Source organism: Puma concolor, chromosome B4, assembly GCF_028749965.1.
Source record: "Puma concolor isolate L17-30 chromosome B4, mPumCon1.1.hap2, whole genome shotgun sequence".
Classification (NCBI taxonomy): domain Eukaryota; kingdom Metazoa; phylum Chordata; class Mammalia; order Carnivora; family Felidae; genus Puma; species Puma concolor.
This window is the reverse complement of record NC_141673.1, coordinates 87,249,392-87,269,595: the sequence shown is the minus strand read 5'-3', so window position 1 is coordinate 87,269,595 and position 20,204 is coordinate 87,249,392. Positions and strand designations below refer to the sequence as shown.

Below are 20,204 nucleotides of genomic sequence, written 5' to 3'. Positions count from 1 at the left end.
GAAGGAAAAGACTCACATACTGTGAATAGTTAAGTAATAATAGAAGAGAATGTATGATCGGGTTGAAAAAAGAACTGACTAATGCAGACATGAATTAATAGGGGAATACAAAAATAAGATCAAAATGGGTGGCTGTACCGGAACTGAGGTTTTTGGAAGGTGTATAATTAAACTGATCTGTGAACTCAATTCCCAGTGAACATTTGTGAAGCACCCACTATGAGGGCTGTACCAGGCTGGGTGCAGTGGAGGAAACCAAAATGAACAGAACATGGGCTTTAACTGGCAAGAACCTTACAAACTGGAATAGGAGACAGACATTTACCTCATAAGACAAAGCTCGAATGATTACGAATGGGAAGGGAAGGGTCTCTGGAGGGCCAGTGAAGGAAAATGCCATCTAGTGAAATCTTAGAATCACTGGATTTAGTTAGCAGTTACTTACTGACTAGAGAAGAGGGGCAGAGAAAAAGAGGAGGAAGAAGAATGAAAAATCAATGACAGATGAATCAACTGAGGGATAGTGAGAGGCATTTGGATGAGGAAATGTGTATAAGTTATTTTGTCTGCTCCAAGGAAGTGAAAAAACAAAGTGGGGAGGTCAGAGTTCGGGGGAGAGATCCAGGATTTACTTTTGAAAAAGGGATGGGGCGCGCCTGGGTGGCTCTGTTGGTTAAGCATCCGACTCTATATTTCAGCGCAGGTTATGCTAGCTAACATAAAAATGAAGAAAGAAAAAGTGAAAACCTTGGGGGCATGGGTATCAGGGCAATTAGTCCCCAGCACATCCTCAGCTATTGCTATCACTATGCAGATACTCCTCTCCATAGGGCTCTGTAACCCTCCTGAACTGGCTCCACCTCCCACCCCACCCCCCACTGGGTCCCAGGGAACAGCACAATGGTCATCAGAGATTCTTCTCCCCAACAAATTACCTAGGGTCTGATAGACATTTCATATAGCCTTAGCAGAAGTCTTGATCCGTAGTCCCCTAACAATCCCCCCAACAAAATCATTCTGCTGTCAAGCCTTGCATCTGAATAAATGCTACCCTCAGATATTCAGTTGAGTAGCCAAAAATCTAAGCTTCATCTTCTATTTTTCTGTGTTGCATGCTTGTATTATTAGGTTAACTGGCTCAATATTCATATTATATCCTGAAATTGTCCATCTCTCCATTGCATCTTCTACAGCCACTGCCTGCATGCCCCTCTTCTCTCACCTATGCCACTGTAATAGCCATTTCTCCCTGCCTCCTTCTTTGACCCCTGGGTCCACCCCTATCTAGTGGTCCGAATGATCTTGTCAAAGTGTCTGTAAGGAGGTCTCAGCTCTGTGGAAAATCCCCCAGCTAGCACAAAATCTAAACCCTTTGCCATGCCTCCAAGCCCAGGGAGCCCACTCCTCATTCGTGCTGAAACCCCTATGTCACCACCTCAGAATCCCTGGCCCAACACCCCGGCTAGGGAAGCTCTGCAGTCACTGTCTCCTACACGCCTTATGTTATCTTTTTTATGGCACCTATTGGTCCTGCCAGATCTCAAAGGTTTCCTTTCTTTAAAAAAAAAAAAAAAAAATATATATATATATATACACACACACACACATATATACATGTAAACATGTATATTTATATATAAATAATATACATTATATATAATATATAACATATAAATTATTTATATATAAATGTATATTATATATAATATGCAATATATATAATATATAAATACATTATATATACATATATAATGTATATATATACATATATAGTATATATACATATATATGTATATACTATGTATATATATACATATATAGTATATATACTATATATGTATATATAATGTATATATACAATGTATATATTATATATATATATATATATATATATATATATATATACATTATATATATAATGTAAGCATCTTGAGAGAAGGGACTCTTTCAAGTTCATCATGTGTCCCTACAGTCTAAGGCCTGGAACATAGAAGGTGCTCAAAAAATAATTTTGACTGATTAATAATAATCCAGGAATTAAGGCTCTTGTTTACTCCCTTAGATGATTGACTTTAAGCAGTTTTCTACCAAACTGGATTACAACGATCCTGAAGTTACCCTACAGATCTAAAATACTACAATCAAACGAAGTCCTAGGTCAGTTCTTTCCATCTCAATGATCATTCAATCTTGTGCAAAGATGTTATAGCCTCATAGGATTTGGAGCATTTACCACCACAGTCATTGTCTTCTGCCCTTGCTGTCTCATCAGATCTTCTTGTCTTGCTTTGATGATTTCGTCATTCTCTGCACATCAACAACAGGGAAAGTTACGTGTGATTTGAACTCCAGCATGAAGATGAACCCTTGACCAAGATCACACCTGATTGCCTCTCTGGAATACATTTTATTTGTAACAAATATGTATATGTAGGAGATTTATGATTATCTAATGCTTACTGAATTGTGATAAACCTGATACAAAAGACTTCAATAGATTTGTTACTAAAATATAGGATTCACAATACACTGAGGTACAAAAGCAATGTGTTTGTCTGAGTTAACTCACTCAATCCATCGCTTTGGGTTCATAGCTCAGAGTCATATACAATATGCAGTTTTGATTTCCCACCAAGCCTCGAGTTAGATATTATGGCACGTATACAAACAGTATGATGTAGATGTTCATAAATGATGTATTGTCATTTAGGTAAGAATTATGAACTAAATTCACTGAAATTTCATTACAGTGTCTTCTAAGCTAAAGCTACAGAACAATACTATCATAGGAGAGAGACAAAAATAGAGATTGAATTAATCCTAAAATGCTACTGGGAGAGCAGGATGCCTGGGTGGCTCAGTCTGCTAAGCAACTGACTCTTGATTTTGGCTCAGGTCATGATCTCAGGGTCATGAGATCAAGCCCAAGTTGGGCTCCGCACTGAGTGTGGAGCCTGCTTGAACTTCTCTGTCCCACTCTCTCTGTTCCTCCTCCATTTTCACTCTTTCTCTCTCTGTCTCAAAAAATAAAAGTACATTTTAAAAAATGCTACTGGGAGAAAGAATACATATTCAAAATACTGGAAAAAATCATAAACACTTCATATTTTTCAAAACTACAAGATAAGACATTTGTAATTTAAAACTTTTTTAAAGTTTATTTATTTATTTTTGAGAGAGTGTGTGCACAAATGGGGAGGGGCAGAGATGGAGAGAGAGAATCCCAAGCAGCCTCCTCACTGTCAGCACAGAGTCCATTGCGCAGGGCTTGATGTCACAAACTGTGAGATCGTGACCCGAGCTGAAATTGAGTCACATGTATAGCTGACTGAGCCACCCAGCACCCCAAGAAATTATGTAATTAAATGGCTTTATAGGGGCGCCTGGGTGGCGCAGTCGGTTAAGCGTCCGACTTCGGCCAGGTCACGATCTCGCGGTCCGTGAGTTCGAGCCCCGCGTCAGGCTCTGGGCTGATGGCTCAGAGCCCGGAGCCTGTTTCCGATTCTGTGTCTCCCTCTCTCTCTGACCCTCCCCCGTTCATGCTCTGTCTCTCTCTGTCCCAAAAATAAATAAACGTTGAAAAATAAATAAATAAATAAATGGCTTTATAAAAGATAAAGAAAATACTGGAATGCCATGCCAGTGTTACTTTAATGTGAAAGAGTATCTTTTCATTCTTCATTTCCACCATGTACCAGATTGGGATCATTTGATATAATCTACCTAGTAGGTATTCCATCTTAGTAAGATTATGTTTGTCATTGTTATGACACTGGAGAATATTTCTACACAGACACCAGGTAATGTTGAAATGAAAATGTTTATTTAGAAGTCATAATGTCCAAATAGGCAGAAAATAAATACTTCTCAGACATTTGTTATTTTACACAATCCCTCTCCACTTTTGTTGTACATTAATGCAGTTTATAGAACACCCACAGTAATATGTTCTCCCTGAATAGAAATAATCTCCTTTCCTTGTGAATATTCTGAAAGCAGATATATAATTCAGCCATTCCAAGATTGTAAACTTCCTCTTGTTAATAATTCTCTGCTATCACCAAATATGTTAATAACAGTCTCTCATACATGAAACCTTTGACACATTCATGAAGTGTCCGTTTCTCACTGAAAGAAATATCTGCTTTTCACATTGGTAAAATATATTTATGTATTCCCCAAGTACTGCATCACATAAAACAGAAAGTGGCTTCATTTTCCATTTATATTAAGAGGAATCTTCAAAATGTCTTGCTAGTTCACTGTGTTTCATTTTTTCTGTGAATAGTTCATCAAATACTCTCTTCTGCTTTGAAGTAAAGTAGTTTATCCAATCACCCACCGCTCCTGGAAAAAATTGGAAGTGTATCAGAGAAGAACCAATGTAAATGTACAGCATTCACAAAAGCAATCTGTCAGATTTATAATAAAATACGAATGATTTCATTTCTTGGTGATAAAAAGATGGGGGTTATTCTTTTCTTCATTTGTTATGTGTTGCTTTTAATTTCCACAGTAATGGTTGTATGTTAATATTTACAGTTTAAAAAGTTATTTCTTAAAAAGAAAAGAAGATTAAAATATATAAATAACCTAGGTTTTACGACAGCAAGCCAAGAAATGTCTCGCTTAAACTTAGTTGAAACATAAAAGCGACAAAGTGGACATGATGTCACTTCTTTCCCTGTCCTGTGCACCTCTGAAGCGGTAACTGTGCTAACATACCACAGGTCCGCGTAATTGCTCTCTCACTCTCTCTCTCTCTCTCTCTCTCTCTCTCTTTTAAATTCAAGTACACTTAACATACAATGTGATAGTGACTTCTGGTGTAGAGTATATTGAGTCAACAACTCTATACATTATTCAGTGTTCATGACGATTAAGTGTACTCTTAATTGCCTTCACCTATTTCATCTTAATTGGTCTCCACTGGGTTCCACTGAGCATCAAAACTTCCTCATTTCTCATCATTCTCTGTATTATAATCCCTCCCAATCTCTCTTTCTCTCATCTCTGCTTGTTTCACCTTCCTTCGCACATCCTTTTCTAAATTCTTTGTCTTCCCTTTATCTTCTCTCTCCCAATCCTCCTAATCTTTTTCTTGACCCTCCCATATCATCTTGCTCTTGTCCTCCATTTTCAAACTTCTTGGAAGAGTGGTCCTTATTTGCTGCTTCCTTTCGTTCTCATCTCTTCAATTCCCTTAATCTGGCTTCCACTGACACCACTATGGAAGACACTCTCAGAATTCACGAATGATAAACAAACAGCCATGTTTGATCCTGGCTTTCTTTGGAATTCTAGCTGATTTCCTTTCTTGGCTTGTCTTGGGCTGTTTCATTCCTATTGATGTTAGCGTCCCTAGGGCTCCCCCTTCTAACCCTTTCTCCACAATCCTTTCCAATCACCCTGAATAATTTTACCTAATTCCACAAACTGCTGATGGCTCCTAAACTGACTTCTGAGTTAAGATCCATCTGACCGTGGCTCATTGCCACTAGCCAAATTATGCCCCTCAGTGTTTTGTACCTGGATTATTACAATAACCTCTTACTGGACTTTCTGCCTCTGGTTTCACCCTCTTCTAATCAACTTTCCACCTGACTCTATTATTTTCAGGTCCCTTCTTAAAACAGCAAATAGACAGGAATGGGGTGGGGGTAAAGGACCCCCTCATAATGTCCATCAGAGCTTTCGTTCTCTGGCCCCAATCTTTATCTCCCTCATTCTGCTCCACACATCATATATCACTCTGCACAGAAGACTACCTGCTCTTTCTAGAAAATAAAATGCAATTCCATAGTGGTTCTGAGATATCCTTCTTGCTGCTAGCTCTTGCTGGAATGCATTTCTTCTCTGTTATTTTCCTGGCAAATTTTTGCTCATGATTCCAGTCCCCAATCCAATGTCATCTCCTCACCTACTCTGCTAGGAAAAAATTCTCTCTCCCTTACTCATGTTGCTATTCATATTTGTTTATACTACTGGTATAGCTGTTATAACCTTGTATTACTGTCTAGGTTATGATTTTCTGAAGGACAAGACTATTTTATTCAATTTTTGAATCTTAGCACTTAGAAAATACTTATTAATAAATATTTGCTGAATTAAGTTCTCTCCTCCCTCTCAGCCCTGGTTTTGTAACTATAAGAAAATAAAAAATGAATCACCAAAAAAGACAAAAGTAATTTGCAAACTTAAGGCAATATCTGATCCATGTGAGTTAGCAAATATTTGCTTTAGAATGAATTAAATTCAGATGAATGAGAAAATGGAAAACACACCTTTGTGTTTTCTAGTAGGAAATCTGAGTACCTAAACACAGAAAATTTTGCCATTATAAGTTATGAAAATTTTGAAAAATGTTAAAACATTTTTCTCCCATATCTGGATTAAAACTCACATGGATTTCATGTCCACCTGGGTGGCTCAGTTGGGTAAGTGTCTGACTTTGGCTCAGGTCATGATCTCACAGTTCCGAGTTCAAGCCCTGCACCAGGCTCTGTGCTAACAGTGAGAGTGGAGCCCACTGTGAGTTCTCCCTCTCTCTCTCTCTCTGCCCCTCCCCTGCCCCTGCTCTCTCTCTCTCAAAAAAATAAGTAAACATTAAAAAATATTTTTTAAAGACTCACATGGATTTCAAAACAATTCTATATCCAGATGTACCCAAACTACTTTTAAGTTAAATGTTAGGAATTAGTGGAGAAGATTCATTTCCTTCTCTTTGGGTTTTCATGCAGGGGAATGTCCTTAGATAACACTTCCAGCTTCTCTGTACACCCCTGACTGGTGCAGGGTAAATTATTTGGTGAGTTTGGAAAAATGCACTGTCAAAACTCATTAGCTCCCTTCTCTCTTCTGAAGAAAACATGTGTCACATACTGCTCTCTACCATGCAGTAAATGGGCTGCTTCAGTGCAAGGACAGAATTGCATTTGATTGTGACTAAGCAAGCATGTTTGCAAAACTTAGGATAAGTTGTTAACAAATGCACTAGGCTGCAGACCTGAGGAACATTCTTCAAGCAACTTTATTATTTCCATCTGTTTGACACCTGTGTCTCTCTCAACTGGTTCCTAACTGGGCATGGAAATCTCAATGTCTAGAAATAATGCAATTTGAGAACTTCATTTAATAAGTGTTCACTGAGGGATAACGATGCACAAATCCATTGTGCAAGAGATAGGGTGCACGATGGTGAAATGAGAGGTTTTTTTAAAATGGTAAAATGGAACTACTTCCAAATATAAGCCCAGGCAAAGCACCACATCCCGTTATGACTTACCTTTCCTAAATACCAGGTTCCTATTAGTTGTGAGGGCACAGATGGTATGATTTGGATCACAGTTTTCTTTGGCTGCATTATTTTTCATTTCACTGAATGATGTTTTCCGAGTAATCTTATTAATTTCACTGTCACTCACATTTATACCAAGGAAATTAATTATTTTCTTTATGCTTTTAGAAAGATCCTGAGCAATACGAAAAAAAAAGTTTTTTAGAAAGTGTAACTCATCAAAACACCAAATTAATTCCCTGAAAGCTGAAAACAGAATTTACTGATTTCCTGTTTTAACTTTACTTGACTTAAATTTTGATTGTTGAAATATTAGAAAGGACTTACTTTCTTCATTTCTTCATAGAATATAATTAGAATGTTTTTGTCATTTTTGTGTTCTTCCCAGCTTAAAACATGATCAAACCAGGATCCATATACAACTAGAAAAAAAAAGTGAATTGTGTTAATATTAAGCATCGTGACTTGGTGTCCCAGGGTCTTCCCATTTCAGCAAAGTATGCAAAGTAAGGCACACAGGTATCAAACTTTCAGGTGAAAGAATTTTACTTAAGAATTTTTGAATAGTGGTCGCCTGGGTGGCTCAGTCGGTTAAGCATTTGACTTTGGCTCAGGTCATGACCTCACAGTTCATGAGTTTGAGCCCTGCGTGAGGCTCTGTGCTGACAGCTCAGAGCCTGGAGCCTGCTTCTGATTCTGTGTCTCCCTCTCTCTCTGCCCCTCCCCTGCTTGCACTCTGCCTCCCTCTGTCTCTGTCTCTCTCTCACACACACAAATAAACATTAAAAAAAAAAAAAAAGAAGAACTGTTGAATGGGGGCACCTGGGTGGCTCAGTTTGTTGAGCGACCAGCTCTTGATTTCGGTTAAGGTCATGATCTAACAATTTGATTTGTGGGATAGAGCCCCACGTTGGGCTCTGTACTGACAGTGTGGAGCCTCCTTGGGATTCTCTCTCTTTCTCTCTTTGCCCCTCCCTACCTTGTGCACACACATACTCTCTCTCTCTCTCTCTCAAAATAAATACATGTTAAAAAAATTGTTGAATCACTCTATTGTACATCTGAATCTAATATAATGTTGTATGTTAACTACACTGGATTTAAAATGAAAAAAAAGCTAGTTATATATGTTAATACCATGTCTTCTTCAGTAACAATGTGTCATTCATTATCTATGAAGAAACTTACAATTAGGTTTAATAACATTAACTCAATAATTAAAAATTAAATAAGATCTTAAATATTTTTAAAAAAGTTTTCCTTAGAAGAGCTCAAATTTAAAAAAAATACTATTTCAACTAAATACAATATTGTGAAATTAAGCTGGGTTGCTATATCTTTTAATACGGTTGTGGTGTTTTTTCTTATTTTTGGTAAACATCTTTTTATAATCAGAAAAAATGACAGCAGAAATGCAGAAATACACATTTTCCCAATAATTGTGTTCTGATAACTACTTTGGATCTTGGGAAAAATAAAGAAACATTGAGAATTTATTATTTTATTCCTGTAATGTCACAGGCTTTTTATAAGTTCTTAGCATAAAACGTTTATACACTTCCTCAAAAAAAGGGGGAGGGAGAAAAGAGTTCTATTCACTCATCTGAGTTTAAGGCTGAAAAATACAGTGTTAGGGATTTATCAGTAGTTGATACTATCTCTTTACTGCTTTGCTAATTTTACAGTCCTAAAAATATCTCCAGGGCTTGAGACTAAAATATTACCAAGCAAAATAAATGATCAGAAGCAGTGATGATAAAAAACAAAACGTGAGCACCTTGTTGTCACCACAGAAAGTTGACTAGCTTGACAATCTAAAGTGTGAAACATTGTAACCTAAAATACTACATATACATCTTTCCATGCATCCTTATTATCCAAAGATTTAACACTAGTTAATTCCCAAATTATAAAAGAGCCACTCTACTAGCAATTTTCTGAAGATCTGATGACTATTGATTCATTTAATAAGGATTTATTAAGCCATTAGTGTCTGCCAGATATTGCAGTATATACATTTTGAACATTAAAGTTTTGCATAAATTGAAGTCTAATTAACTCCAAACTACTGCAATTTTTCATGGCCTCCGTTCCCAAGGAAGTTAAGGGCAAGAAAATAACCATAAGGCATTCTTAAAACAAGAACTTCTGGGACTGCAATGGTGTCATTACAGTGTCAGCCCAGTTTTCTACCCCATTGGCCCAGAAGGCTGTACAATAAGAATGGGTGTTTAGAAGGACTGTCCTGATACATCAGTTATCAGCATTCTCACTGCTATTTCAGGGACTTGAGCAATACTTGATCTTAGAATTACTCAAATTACCATATCAGTTTTAAGGAGTTTTCTTTTCTTCTCCTCCTCCCCCTCCCCCTCCCCCTCCCTTCCCTTCCCCTTCCCCTTTCCCTTCTCCTTCTTCTTTTTCTTCTTCTATAAAGTAGGCTTTATACCCAGTGCAGAGTCCAAGGCCCAAGGTGGGGCTTGAACTCACGACCTGAGGTCAAGACCCTGAGGTGAGATCAAGAGTCAGATGCTCAACCTACTGAGACCCCCAGATGCCCCAAGGAGTTTATCTTCTAAGGATGGCCAACATTTACCCAGGAAGAAACACATGGTGGAATAAGATTGATTCTTCTCTTATTCAAATTTAAGAAGTTAACTAGTTTCTAGTACCCCAGACTACACTCACAGACTCAACCTGCCTCACCGCCTCCTCTCAGCAGCTGCAGCCCATCCCAGCCCTGGTGGATGATATCACCACCTAGAGTTGCTGATGCTGTGGAAGCCCTCAATGCTGTCAGGGGGAACCTAGGCTTGTGTGACTTGCAGGCTGGACAGGAAAAGAGGCCTGGTGTCACATCTGGTGGTTATGTGTAATTGACTTGGCCCATTATGGCTTTTCAGCAGGAAATGCATTCCAACATACGCCAAATAGATTGAAGAATAATCTGTTGGATCATAGCCTGATCATTGTTTGAGAGCAGCTATGCTATTATTAACTAATTAATTTATACTCCATCTTGTTCCAGAAAGACTTAAGCCAGCCAAAATTGTCTTAAAGAAGTAAGCTGTCATGCCTTCCTTACTAATATAGAGAATTACACTTTTCATTAATTCTTTAATCAGAATCCTTATTATCCAGACCTATGGCCCTAAAGAAAAAATAACTTCTGAAACAGAGATGTAAAGTATTTCTTTTATGGGAAATGTTTTTCTCCACATCCTTCACTTAATTACAGAATTATACCACCTCCTGTCCTTAGGCATTCAGCATCCAGTCTCTTAATTTTGGTTCAGTTTATGATCTCATGGTTTGTGAGATCAAGCCCCATGTCTGGATCTGCACTGACAATGCAGAGCCTGCTTGGGATTCTTTCTCTCCCTCTTTCTCTCTGTCCCTCCCTGCTTGCTCTTCTCTCTCTCTTTAAATAAACAAATAAACATTTTTTTAAAGTCCCTGAAGAAAATTCCTGAAATACAGTCACATATATTTAACAGAAAAACAGACAACCTTATCTTATAAATAGTAAAAAGTGAGGCTACTCTTCCCACCCAAGTAAATAAATAAAAGCTTTAGTGATTCAGTGACTATCCCCAAGTGTCAACAGGATTTGCCCAGGCTAGATTATCCGATTGTATAATACTTACATGGCAGATCCCTTTGCAATTAAAAATCTTAAAAATCTATTAACATATCTAATAAGGCATAAAAGAATCATCTGGAACCTTTTTTCCATCTGCACTGCCCTTCCCAGTGTACTCAGCTATGACTCTGGATAATGTTATAGCAAAGGTAGATGCCCTATGACAGCTAGTTTGCTTCCTTGCATATGGATGGGATTGCCCTCTTTGTGGCTACACTCACAGAAAAATAATCTCTACAACAGGAGCACTAATAGGCCTGCTTTTCCCTGCCCTAGTGAGGCCATACCCAGAGGATGCTTTTTGTCTTCTAGGTGGTGCAAAACAATAGAGATGTGGCCATATTAGAGCTCATGCAGCAGTGAGAGACGTAGTGAGCCCCAGTTCATAATAACTGGAGACAAACATGGCTTTTCTTTTCTTGAGAAAAAGCAGACTCAAGATCTGTTTTTTTTTTTTTTAATAATTTATGTATTTAAACTCTGCTTATTCCAAAAATGGAATTGAGGCAGAGTGAGGCATGCTAACTATCTTCAAATATTTAAAAGGCTATCATGTGGAAGAAGAATTAATGATGAGGGCAACAGCTTTCTTGCTTGATGAGTTATGCCACAGCGCTAAGAGCAAAGATTTTGGAGCTGACACCTGAATTTAAATCTGGGCTCTGCTCCTTAGTAGATATGGATCTGGACAAGTTATCTGGCCTCCCAACATCTGTACTTTCCTCACCTGTAAAATGAAGGTCACATCTAGCTCCTGTGTCCTTGTGAGGATGATATGAAATCGTGTTGCACCGCACTTAGCTAAGTGTCTAGATCACGTAGTAAGATTTTTAAAAATTGTTAACAGTATTGAGATGGAGTGTGTTGTTTGGGGGCAGGAGCTGGGGGTGTGAACCCGTTGTCCAAGTTAAGAAGTTCAAGTTTAGCCTGCAATATTCTTGGGGATACTACAAAGGTGATTCAAACATCAGGTGGGTGTTTCAATCAAATGACCTTTAATAGACCTGTCATTCCCAAAACTTTATGATTCTACTAAATGTTTGCAAAAGAGGAGCTGAAATATTGTGAGCATAGCATATTCTTCCATAGAGAATACAGCAAAAGGAGTGTTACACTCTGTTGCTAGTGAGTTCCCTAAGTCCTCATGTTAAGGTTATACTTTCTGTGGACTCCCTTAAATTAACAAGTAAATGCTTAACAATTTGCAAGTGAAATAGTGAAACTAACAATTAAGAAGATTTACCTCCAACCCCCTAGAGAGATAAGACCCTGTGGGCACACACCGTTTCTAAATCATGCCTCTTCTACATTCTGCACTGTCTTGGTACATTATTTTGGTTTAATGAAAGGTTTCGGAATTCAGGCTTAGAAACTAATGTGTGCGCGCGCATGCGTGCGTGCGTGTGTGTAAGTGCTCCAGACACCAATGAGTCAGGGAAAAAGGAATAAATTCAAAGGTCATTCATGGTCGCAGAACCGACATGCGCTGCACAGCTCAATCAAATGACATATCATTGTAGTATTTTCAGGAGAAATTGCTTCCTGTTCATCTTTATAAAGACAAGTATCAAGATGGCTAATTCATTTGTTTTATTTGGGGAATGTTTTTTCCCTTTTGCGGGGAAGGGGGAGTTTAGGATTTTTTGCGTGTTGCTTCTGTTGTTTTGGATTTTTTTTTTTTTTTTTTTGGATAGAGCGCAAGAGGGGGAGAGGGCACAGGGAGACTGAGAGAGAATCTTAAGTAGGCTCCACATTCAGCATGGAGCCTGACATTGGGCTCGATGCAGGGCTCATTCCCGCGACCCTGAGATCATGACCTGAGCCAAAATCAAGAGTCAGAGTCCCCAAGCCACCCTGGCGCCCCTATTTGTGTTGTCTTATTTTCCATGTGGGTATACATAAGGCATGTTTCAGACTGCATGTCTAGGCTTCAACAACTCCAATTAATGCATAATTATTTCACTGACAAGACTGACGGTATATGCAAAAAGAGTGATACTTGATCAGAATTAATCTGTTTTTAAAACATTTCAACCAGCTCAATAAGTAATTGCAAATACGTACCACCCGTGGGTGATAACAAAGACTGAGGAAGCAAAGTGAGAAAGAATGGCTTAGAAGCAAAAGAATTATCTATTCAAGTGTATTTCTGAAAGCAGGCCATTAGGGTCCATTTAAACTTTTGGAAAATGCTTTTGTGTTGAGTGGAACTGTATATTATGAATAGAAAATCATTGTTATATTTACCATCTCCTCTTAGGAAAAGCTCTAGAAATCCAGCCCAGGTTTCAATGCCAGGGAGATTGGGATTATCTCTGTAGTAGTGGAATAAAGAAACGGCTGTATCCTTTGGATTCCTGACAATGTAGATAATCTGTTAAAACAAATTAGTTTATTTTTAGATGGAATAGCCCCAAAACAAAGCATTTTCTAAATGAAAGCAACCAAATCTACCTGTACAAACCACAATTTTTTGCTAGTTTACTCAGATTATTAAACATAGACTCAGGCCAGTGTTTCTAACTTAATGTGTGTACGAATCATCTGGGAATCTTGCGAAAAAGCAGATCCAGGATGAGACCCGGCATTCTGCATTTCTAACAAGCTCCCAGATGACATTGGTGCTGCCAGCCACCGATCACACTTTCCCAATTTATGTGCTACATGTGGCCTTATCTTTTTAGCAACGGACATGAGAAACCCTCTATTAATTTGTAGGACAAGATTACTTTTTTAATATAAAAAACTTCTAACAGAAAAAAGTTTTAGTAGTTTTGTAACATGACTTAAATACACTAAGATTTCTTATAAATTGTCTATTCTTATTTATAAGAAGAAGGATGTTTTGGAATTGCATATTTCTACAATTTAATCCCCCACAGAGTAAGGAATCTGAGCTACCCTCCTAATTGACAGAAATGCTGCAACTGCAATCTAATTCAATTTAATAAATATTTGTTTGGTACCTCCAGTAGACCAGGCGGAGTGGAAAGTTCAAGGTCTGAGAAATATGACTAGTAAGACAGAAATACTACCAGCTTTCTCAAAACTTGCAGTGAGGTGAAGGAATGCAGTGTTATGAAAGATATAATAGGGACATACAGAGTGCAGTAAGAGCTTCTGAAAAACCTCAGGAAACCAGTGCGAGACACTGGCTATAATAGGACTATCTTCGATCATGGTCATGAGTATCAGATGTCCCACTTGCTCTTAAATTCATAATCAGGTGTATACATTTTATGTAGGTTATGAAGTGTTTACTGAGTTATGCTGAATGTAGCTATCTTTCTGTACTGTGTCCATAGTCCAGGTATTATGTAGCTATCTTTCTTTCTGTAATGTGTTCATAGTCCAGGTGTCGTGTAAGATCCACATGAAGAACACCTGCTCCTCTTTACATGAGAGATGTGCAAAGGCCACCGTGCACAGAGATGAAAAGCCACCTTTACCTCCCCTTTGCCCCCATTATCCTCTCTTCATCTCAAGAGATAATTGAGGAGTAACTCAACACTTCAGGCTTTCTTTAATTGCTCTCTGCATCCTGAGCAGATTCACAGAAACCCAAGAAACTGAAAGCAGTTTAAAAATCCATTCACTGCCTTAACAAAAAGAGATAAAGTGGCAGAATCTTAAGCCTTAGCCATCCGGTTGGAATTTTTTGTTTGTTTTGGTAGAGAGAAGAGTATTTTAGGGTCTTTGGAGAATACCCAAAGTTACATGTCAGTATTATCAGTGGGAAAGGCATGCAAGCTATTAATACATAATACATATTTTAAAATAATGTATTCTGGGGTCACTTGGGTGGCTCAGTCAGTTAAGTATCTGACTTCAGCTCAGGTCATGATCTCTTAGTTTGAGGGTTGGAGCCCCGTGTCAGGTTCTTTGCTGACAGTTCAGAGCCTGGAGCCTGCTTTGGATTCTGTGTCTCCCTCTCTCTCTTCCCCTCCCCCACTCATGCTCTGTCTCTCTCTCAAAAATAATTAAACATTAAAAAATATTTTTAAAAAAGAATGTATTCTGTAATTATGTGTAGTGACACATGTTAAGTAGAATTATTGTGGCAATGATTTCACAATATGTAGTAATATCAGGTCATTAAGTGGTACATCTGAAACTAATGCAATGTTATATGTCAGTTATACTCAATAAATACACAATATTCTAAGAAATATTAGGGGGTGGCTAAAAGATACGAAGGGAAGGTAGAATAGTTCTCTGAAAAAAATTAAATATTAATTAATATCATGATATGAACTAAAAGCATAAATTTCATGTAAGAGAGATTGGAAACAAAAAAAGGGGGGAGACAAAGATAAGGAACAAAACATAGGAGTCTAATAAGATTGAGAGTAGAGAAACATGGCAAGAAAAATTGACTATCTGACAGACCCTGCAGGAGCACGGAAAGTCAGCATCAACCCTAAGCTCTCAAGGCTAGGGAGGTGGCAACAGAGGACAGGTAATCATCTTGGGAAACCAGGTGCAAACAGAGACTCTCACTTCCCATTAGGGATGAAAGTGACAGATCAAGAAGCCAAGCCCAATTCTATGGTACTCTCAAGCCTTTGCCCTTACCCACTGATCTTACCTTGCATTGTTTTTGTTTGATATTCATAGGTAGCATGTTGTAGCTCAAATGTGTTGGAATAACTCTTCTCTTACAATACATGTTTAGCTCTTCAAATTTAGAAATGTCTCCCAACTCAATAGGAGATGTTAGACTCATGCTAACATTGGGAATGTTCTCAATGACCTCTGCAACCCAGTGAGTACCTTCACACAAAAATAAAACAAAATGCATTTTTAAATTAAGTGATACTCTTGATGAAATAAATATAGAAAATTAGCATGATTTTATAAGAGCTATGAGTGCATTAATTTTCCTATAAATAGTTATTATTGTTTCTTGACACTCACTGAAACCTGTTTGAACGCTTGAGACGATAATTCACTTTTCAGGAAGAATCACACTTTAAAGAGCACGAAGAGACCTTAAAACTGCATAAGCCATTTTCCTCAGCTTGAAATACTCTTCCATGCTACCCTACCTCTAGCGCCTTCTCCAATTTGCAAATACACAGGTCTTTCCATATACAGTTCCTACTGGTCCTGCAAGCTCATGCATCTTGCTGTTTTATATACTGTCTTCTGAGTCCCTGCTCCCCTGGCACAATTGTTTACTCTCTCTGTCCCTCCAAAGTAGCACTTACCAGAGTAGAAATGTCATTGCTTATATTCATGTCCATCTCCCCACTCCCCCCTGGAAGATAGACACTGGATCTTATTTTTGTTTGTGTGCAAACACAGAGTAGTGGTGTAGACAAAGCATTTGAACAAGGAGCAAATGCTATATTCAAATATCATAAAGACACAATCCTATGCTACCATGAAGTCTAGAAGGAATATCACTTTATGTTTATGTGAAGCAAATATGGATGTGCTCCAACATTGTGGACAACAGTAAGCTGGAGCCCAGAAGTAGAAGTTTGGTAGGGAGGATGCTTAGCTAATTTGAAACCAATGTTTCTAAAAAGTTTAAATCAAGCCAGTGTCCACTTATCCCACTGTAATTCCAGCTCCAAATTTGTTACGACATTAACTAATCTATAGTTGAATAAATATTTAGAACTTAAACATGGTTCTCATTTGCACGATATGTTTTAAATTAAAGACTATTTTAGATTATAATGTTAATAGGTCAAATATTTATAATATTCATATAAACATGACTAATATAGTAATGATATTTCTATCATTTTCAAAAAGTGTATTGATATATTCTGGCGAAGGAGAGAGAATACAGTTTTGTGCTGCCGAAGAGACCTCCGGACCTGGTGAATGATGCCCATTTACAGGCACCAACACGTACAGTGGAAGCTTTATGTATGGTTGTTTATACAGAGTATAAACTAGCCACTTGCTCAAAGAACTTTAAAAGTCTCATAAATTACTTTCTGAACTAACATATCAACTTAGGGTAAGGTATATTTATTCACAGAGTGACCTGCTACATAGAATACTGAGATTTTCTGGAGGCAATCATTTAATTTCCATTTGCAGCAGTATTTTCCAATAAAAGAGTTATGTATGTGATTTATGTTTATTCTCAAAAAACACGCCTGGAAGATCTGGCCCTATGTGAACTCTGTGAGGGCCTCTTGGGCCTGACAGATTCAGGTACGTGAACTAAATGCAAACATAATTGGAAAGGGTTTAAGCTCATAGTTGCTGACCCATGCCAGCAGGTGTATGCCCCTCTGCACATGTCTGGAAATCGCAGCTAGCAGTTGGATATTATATATCCTGGTCACCTCTCAACATTAAAAATAATATCGAATTAATTTTGACTATTCCCAGGATGACATTATTCATAATGGTCCTTTCTTTCATGTGTGTAATATGTGGAAATAAACTTTGAAGAATAAGGCATAAAATTTAACACTAAAAACACTTACATTTGTTTTTATTAGCCCAGGAGAAAAAATTATTCATTTATAAATCAATGATTAAATATGAATTGAACTAATACTATTTGTCACCATGCCTGGTACAAATATGAAGAGAACTTTATAATGTTACAGATATTATGCTTATTATATATGTCAATATCTGTACGCTTTATCAAATAGAAACAAGATCATAGTAAAAGCTCTAATTCCTCCAGTTGAATTTTCTCAAAACACAGTTCTCAATGTTCTAATGTCACACTTTTTCATTAAAATAAGCATTTAGGGTCTCTTGGGTGACTCAGTTGGTTAAACATCTGACTTCAGCTCAGGTCATGATCTTACAGTTTGTGGGTTCAAGCCCTGTGCAGAGCCTGGAGCCTGCTTCAGATCCTGTGTCTCCCTCTCTTTCCACTCTTCCCCTGCTTGTTCTCTCTCTCTCTCTTTCCCTCTCTCCTCAAAAATAAACAAATAGACATTTAATAAAATAAATAAATAAAATAAAGTAAGCATTTAGGATACTTAAATGTCTTATGAAACAATTCTGAAAAATAAATGCTTTATAAAAATATTATTATATTTCTTCTTATTTCTTACATTTCACATATTTAAAAAATGTATTTATACATTTAAAATACATTAAAATAAATTTTACCTGATTTTGGGTAGGACACCAGAAACACATCATCTTCTCTTGCATTGAAAAAATCCAGGGAATTTAGAAGTTCTTCTGAACACATAGTAGAATAGAGGATCCCCTTGAATTTATGAAGAACACTTGACTGCTTCTGGAATGGCATCTTTCTTCAAGTCAATCAAAAAGTATTTACTAAACACTAACTTTACACAAGGCACAGAACAAGGATGGTCCTTGATGTCAATCCTAGCTCAGTGGCAGTGTAATCCTAGAATTACTAAGCTAGAGGAATCTATATATACGCTTTGCAGCTCTTCACAAGAGTAATTTTTAAACCATAACTAAGCCAAAGTCTACTGTGAAAATAATATTTTTCTTGATAACACATGTTACAAAATATTTTCTTGATAACACATGTTACAAAATATTGCCTCCCAACTTGACATTCAGAATAGTTTACAAACAAAGCTATCAAGATCTCAGAATGTAATTATTAAACAGACTAAAGTTATTCAAATCCTTTTGCTTTAATAAGGAAAGACTTATAGTGGCTATCATGGATTACGTCACTGTGGAAAGGACTAGAAAAGTTGAACTTCGTGTTAATATTAACACATAGTAGAGGAAGTAGCTAATATGTATTGCGCTGCAGGAAGAGGAGAGGAGTGGTGCAAGAAAATATAAATTTTTTCTTAGAATTGGCAGATAAATCTGTGGCTAAAAATAAACCTTGCAGGAAACACTTTAGGAAAGATAACACAGAAATCAGGAAACCCAATCCAGAAAAAAGACATCTTGAGCTTTGATGTATACATGCTGAAATAAACAAATTTTTGTCTGAGTCATTCTTTGCTTTTGTCACTAATATTGTTATATTCTGGATTAGATTAGATATGGCAACAAAGTGCCCAATTACTTCTGTGACCCATAGTTGAATCTTTTTTGTTTACTTTTCTAATCATCAAAAGAAATGTATATCAACAAGGAAATGACCAGCATTTTAATTGAGCATAAAAAAGTAGAGGTCTACTGTGAAGAAATAATTGAAGAAGAAAGATATTTATGATAGTGGCAGAAATGAAATTCAGAATAATCATACACATAGAAAATCCCAAAGAATCTGCAAACAATTAGAATGAATATGTAAATTGAGCATGGTTGCTGGATTATGAGGTCAATACTTGAAACTAAATTGTATTTTTATATTCTAGCAAAACCAACTGAAAAATGAAATTTGAAAAAACACCACTATTTATAATAATATGAAAAAAACCTCAAATCTCTAGAAATAAATCTAATAAAAGATGTGCAAGTCACTGAAAACTATAATTACTGAAACTGGTTAAAGAAAACCTAAGTAAAAGGAGAGATATACCTTGTCCATGGACCAGAAGACTCAATATTATTTAAATGTCAAATTCTCCTTATTGATCTATAAAGTCAATTCAGCTCGATCAAAATCCCAACAAGTGTGTGTGTGTGTGTGTGTGTGTGTGTGTGTGTGTGTGCATGTGTGTAAATTGACAAACATTTATATGGAAATACAAAAGCAGAAGAATAGCCAATGAAATCTTAAACAAATCTGTAAGACTTAAATTATCATATTTTAAGCTTACCATAAAGCAACAGTAACTAAAACAGTGTGGCCTGAGCCCAAGGATACATAATAGATAAATGGAACAGAATGAAGAGTACAGAAAAAGACCCACACATAAATTGTCACTGGATTCATAACAAAAGTATAATTCAGTCAGAAAAAGATGGTCTTTTTAATGAATAGTGCTTGTTCATTTGGATCAATATGGGGGAAGAAAAAATCTTACCATACACCATATTAAAGAAAAATTCAAGATATATCACAGAATTAAATGGGAAAAAAAAGCTTCTAGATGAAAATATGAAGTATATTTTCATGATCTTTAGGCATATAAAGGTTCTTAAATATGATACACAAAAGTGCTAACCATTAAAGAAAAAGTTATCCTTGTGATTGATTAAATTAAGAGCCTCTATCAATTAAAGGTCACTATTAAGAAAGTAAAAAAGCAAACCACAGAACTGGAAGAAAATAGTGTAATTACATATATTCAACATTGTACTCATTTCCAGACTCCTTAAAGAACTCCTAGTAATCAATAACAAAAATCAAACAACTCAACAACATAAAAAGAGCATACCCCT

General features: G+C 36.9%; 1 protein-coding gene across 1 annotated transcript; it reads right to left on the bottom strand.

Moving 5' to 3' along the window:
• Positions 1 to 3,801: 3,801 nt before the first annotated feature.
• Positions 3,802 to 18,306, bottom strand: LOC112867838 (sulfotransferase 6B1-like). Its single transcript, XM_025930877.2, has 6 exons — positions 18,042 to 18,306; positions 15,529 to 15,713; positions 13,188 to 13,314; positions 7,625 to 7,719; positions 7,286 to 7,472; positions 3,802 to 4,347 (listed from the first exon to the last, which is right to left on the bottom strand). The coding sequence occupies exons 1-6, from the start codon at positions 18,184 to 18,186 to the stop codon at positions 4,229 to 4,231; spliced, it is 858 nt and encodes a 285-aa protein (XP_025786662.1). The 5' UTR covers positions 18,187 to 18,306; the 3' UTR covers positions 3,802 to 4,228.
• Between the last annotated feature and the right edge of the window lie 1,898 nt (positions 18,307 to 20,204).

Coding starts and splice junctions, on each gene's coding strand:
- LOC112867838 (XM_025930877.2), bottom strand. CDS start 18,186: ATGCCATTCCAGAAGCAGTCAAGTGTTCTTCATAAATTCAAGGGGATC. Junction 7,720..13,187: donor GCTTTTCCTAAGAGGAGATG/GTAAATATAACA, acceptor TTTTTTTTCTAG/TTGTATATGGATCCTGGTTT. Junction 7,473..7,624: donor TCTATGAAGAAATGAAGAAA/GTAAGTCCTTTC, acceptor CGTATTGCTCAG/GATCTTTCTAAAAGCATAAA.